The following is a 3,782-nucleotide window of genomic DNA, read 5'->3' on the forward strand; positions in this document are numbered from 1 at the left end:
TTGGTAGCTATTACATCAGCCATGTCTTGGTAGTGGGTTGAGGTAAGCTTTGTACAGCTAGGAGTAGTTGGTATACTCTGTACCTTAGGAGTAGATAATTGGTGTACCCTGTACCCTGGGAGTAGGTAATTGGTGTACTCTTGTACTCAGGAGTAGGTAGTTGGCCAACAACTATGGCCCCGTTCGCTGGTCTGAAACTTGGCTGAAACTGGCTGGTTTTGTGAGAGAGAAACACTGTAGCGACTGGTTGATGAACAGTGTTCGCTGAGGAGGATCAGCCGGCTGGTCTGGTTTTACCAGACCAGCGAACACGCCCTATGTACCTGGTAGAGGTACAACTAAAGTTGTATATATTCCATCCAAAGGGCAATGTAATACTCAGTTAAGTTGGCACAAACCAAAGGGCAGGGCTTTGGCCAACGTTGGTGCTTGTGCTGAGTGTGTGTGCGCTGTTCTCAATCTCTTCTTCTACCTCTATCCATAGTGAGTGAGTGTGTGTGCTGGTAAGCTAGTTGCTTACCTGTGCAGGGCAGCCAGGGATCATCATTAACAGAGTATATACAGTTGGTTAGGAAGAACAACATTTGCTGCAGATAACTTTTGCAACGTGAACTAATACCATGGAAGCAGCATAGAAAACAATTGGAGCAAAAAAAATTCAAACTTGCACTGCATCCATTTAAACTATAGAAGCATTTTGAGCTAAAAATGAAGGTACGCTTCCAAGAATGACAAATCTTGTGTGGACTTCCATTATAAATTTAATTTTGATTTAACAGAATAGCAATTAGATGACTTATGTAGCAATTTCATTCCAATGATTAAGGAACATAGGGTGCTTTGCTACATACACGTCAAAGAAAATTCAACAGAATCATGTAGGTCCAAGCTTTGAAATATTTGAGCAATAAAAGAAAACCAGTACATTACATGCCTAGGACAAGCCTTTACCTGAGTGGCTCCATTGTGCTCTCACCAACATAAGCAACAGCAGCAAAGTGCATAACAGCATCAAATGCATTCTCTGAAAATATTTTGTTCACCTGATTATTGGTTAAGTGCAAAACAAATCTCACCAACACAGAAATGTAAAGAGGAGGGGAGCACTAAGTTATTAAACTTCAGAGGAAGGATACAGCTTTGGCATCGCCTAAATCAGCATAAATAAATTGAAGCCTTCCAGGTTCTGGAAATAGCCGTTGAAGAACTCTAACAGATCCCATGTTCCCTCTGGATAGGTTATCCTGTAAACATCAAATAATGTTAGTTGTTGTTACCACCAAACTATGTTAGCGAGGAATAGAATGGGAGATAGGAATAATAATTACCACAATGGTAACTCGGTACTTGTCACTAAGGAGACGAAGAGTAGCATGTGAGCCAATATACCCAGCTCCCCCTGTTACTAACACATGGGTCACCCCAGTTTCATGGCGAGAGAACTGCACGAAATGTGAGTGCATCAACAAAATGCCTCCGGTTGGAAAGATTAAAAAAAAACTACTAATAAAGAACTGCAGACGCATGAATATAGGAAATTGTTGAAACTGTACAACTATGACAGAATTATAACTATAAAAAACAAACGATGCATACATGTATCAGTAAAATAACTCTGGCACAGTAGCATAAATGTGTCAGTAAAATGACCCTGGCACAACAGCACAAAGGTATATGTAAAATAACCATTGCACAATAGGGTTACAACAGCAAACATTAAACCATGAGAATAGAAGGCGTCATTCATCGCACAAATGTCTCATCCAATCACCATAATGGCAGCGTTGATGTTCAATGGAAACTAAACAACAGTGTACTTAAGTCGTCTGGAAGAAGGAATAATGACAAGTGGTGCCAACTCAACAGCAAGCGACAGTGACATGGGGGTAGTTGTTGTGGAGAGATTCAGGACGTACCACGCTGGTACCGCTGAAACTAGGGGACTGTTTCAACACGATAATGCACATGACCGTGAGGGCAGCAGCCACGGCAATCTTCCCCGTGAAATTAGGTTTCCGTCGCGGATCAGCAAAGTCCATCCCTGTGAAAAAGACAGGGAGAAATTTAAAAGTTGCACAAAGTAAACTATGATGGCTGGGCCCAATTGTGGTCTGGGTGCCCGAAAGATCAGTTGCTTCTACTTAGCACCACTCATTTGGGGACTCAAGTATGCAGTCTCACGAGTTTATTGGTTTTGTACTAAATAAATTTGAACGTCCAGCACACAATAGAAAGTAAATTTACATGATCAGCTATAGTTCAGTTTTTTTATATAAAATATATTTTTTGTAGTGCACAGTAAACTTTAAAGGACGGCATTTTGGTTTGAAATTTAGTGGTCGAAAATCACCCCTTTGCTGTTTAAAGACAGATCAGTGGAGTTATTATAGAGGCAAAAAAGGAGGAAACAGAGAGGAGAGTAAAGCAGGGAAGGAATTGATGTACCTGACAAGATCCAAGGCCTAGTGGTCCTACTAGCTTGGCTTCTGCTCCCTGGGGTTGTTGGCATGTGAAGTCGGCGGCCAAGAATGAAACCGACAGGAACTCGTCTCCCCTCGTCCTACCTCTGAATCTGCAAACCACGCGATCCACGCACGATTAAAATTCATCTCAAGATCAAACCTTTGCAAGTCCAAGTACCATCGCCTATACAGATACACACGCAGACGCGCGCACAGAACAGAAGGATCTCCGTTAACAACACGGAGAAAAGGCACCGGTTGGCACCGGTGTCGGCGAATAACAACAGCCGCGTGGTGAGAGCTCAGAAACGACGGGGGAAGAAAACTGGATCACGGCGAGGGAACTCACCCCACCTCGCGGAGTCGTAGTCGCTCGGTCGCAGATCGACGTTGGCAGAGGCGGGAAGGCGGGCGGGCGGGCGGGCGGGCGGGCGGGGGGATTCAGCCGACGACTCGGCGCGTCCGCGGGCGCGGAAACGGAGGGGGGGGGGGGCAGCCCAGGTGTCCAGGCCAAGATGGGATGGGGAGCGACGCGGAGAGGAAGGGAGGGAGGGAAGGGTGGTGGCAACAACCGAGCAGGAGGAGGGAGGCGGAGCAAGTCGTCGGGAGGGGCGTTTCCAATTTCTAGACCACCGGGTCGGGTCATAATAAGCACATGTGGGGTGCTCCTGTACCAGAATTTCTTTTTCTTCTGTCCAATGAATCTCCTTTTTGCGTGTAGTTGGCTGGCATGTACGTATTCCTGCGAATTTTCAAAAAGTTCAGCTATTTTTTTATATATAAAGAAAAAAACTAATCCTCTGGTAATTTCCTTGTAGCTGTGGGTCCTTGTAACAAGGAAACTAATCCTCATCGGTCAAACTCTGTTGTGTTTTGTGGTTGTATAAATCATACTGAACCGAACCGGCACCGCTCGTTTGGTCTGATGAAAAGAACTGAACCGTGCACCTGACGGCTGACCGTGGAAAATTGCCGTGCCCTGTCCCTGTGAATGATGGCAAACAGAACTCGGATTTCTGGAAAAGGGTACTCTTCATGCTTGATCAGGACTCGATGCGGTTTTCGCGAGCTTTGAGTGCCTCCAAATTCAGAAGCTTGCGTTGCGAGCTTTGCACAGAACGGCCGACGGGGGACCGGGGGTAGCTTGGCATCGAGAAAGCTGCCAGGATTTGTGGGAGTCAATTGGCGTGGCTCTCCTCTCCGCTCTCCCCCAGGCGGCCAGGGCCAGGACCCACTTCGTTCCTATTCCTCCGGGTTGCTCGCGTCTAGGGATGGAACGGGGTAGATTTGGATCGGGTGGAGTCTCTGTGCAACCGAACC

General features: G+C 46.0%; 1 protein-coding gene across 2 annotated transcripts; it reads right to left on the minus strand.

Moving 5' to 3' along the window:
• Positions 1-8: 8 nt before the first annotated feature.
• Positions 9-3,076, minus strand: LOC136534336 (probable UDP-arabinose 4-epimerase 2). 2 transcript variants are annotated; one of them, XM_066526792.1, is made up of 6 exons: positions 2,817-3,076; positions 2,446-2,572; positions 1,917-2,041; positions 1,329-1,442; positions 1,137-1,244; positions 9-1,043 (listed from the first exon to the last, which is right to left on the minus strand). In XM_066526792.1, exons 2-6 carry the CDS (start codon positions 2,507-2,509, stop codon positions 948-950), a joined length of 507 nt encoding a protein of 168 aa, XP_066382889.1. In that variant the 5' UTR covers positions 2,510-2,572; positions 2,817-3,076; the 3' UTR covers positions 9-947. The 2 variants fall into 2 exon arrangements, with proteins under 2 accessions (XP_066382889.1, XP_066382888.1); XM_066526791.1 differs by having other exon boundaries at positions 2,812-3,075.
• Positions 3,077-3,782: the final 706 nt, after the last annotated feature.

The sequence above is a fragment of the Miscanthus floridulus genome, unplaced genomic scaffold (assembly GCF_019320115.1).
Source record: "Miscanthus floridulus cultivar M001 unplaced genomic scaffold, ASM1932011v1 os_1818, whole genome shotgun sequence".
Lineage (NCBI taxonomy): Eukaryota > Viridiplantae > Streptophyta > Magnoliopsida > Poales > Poaceae > Miscanthus > Miscanthus floridulus.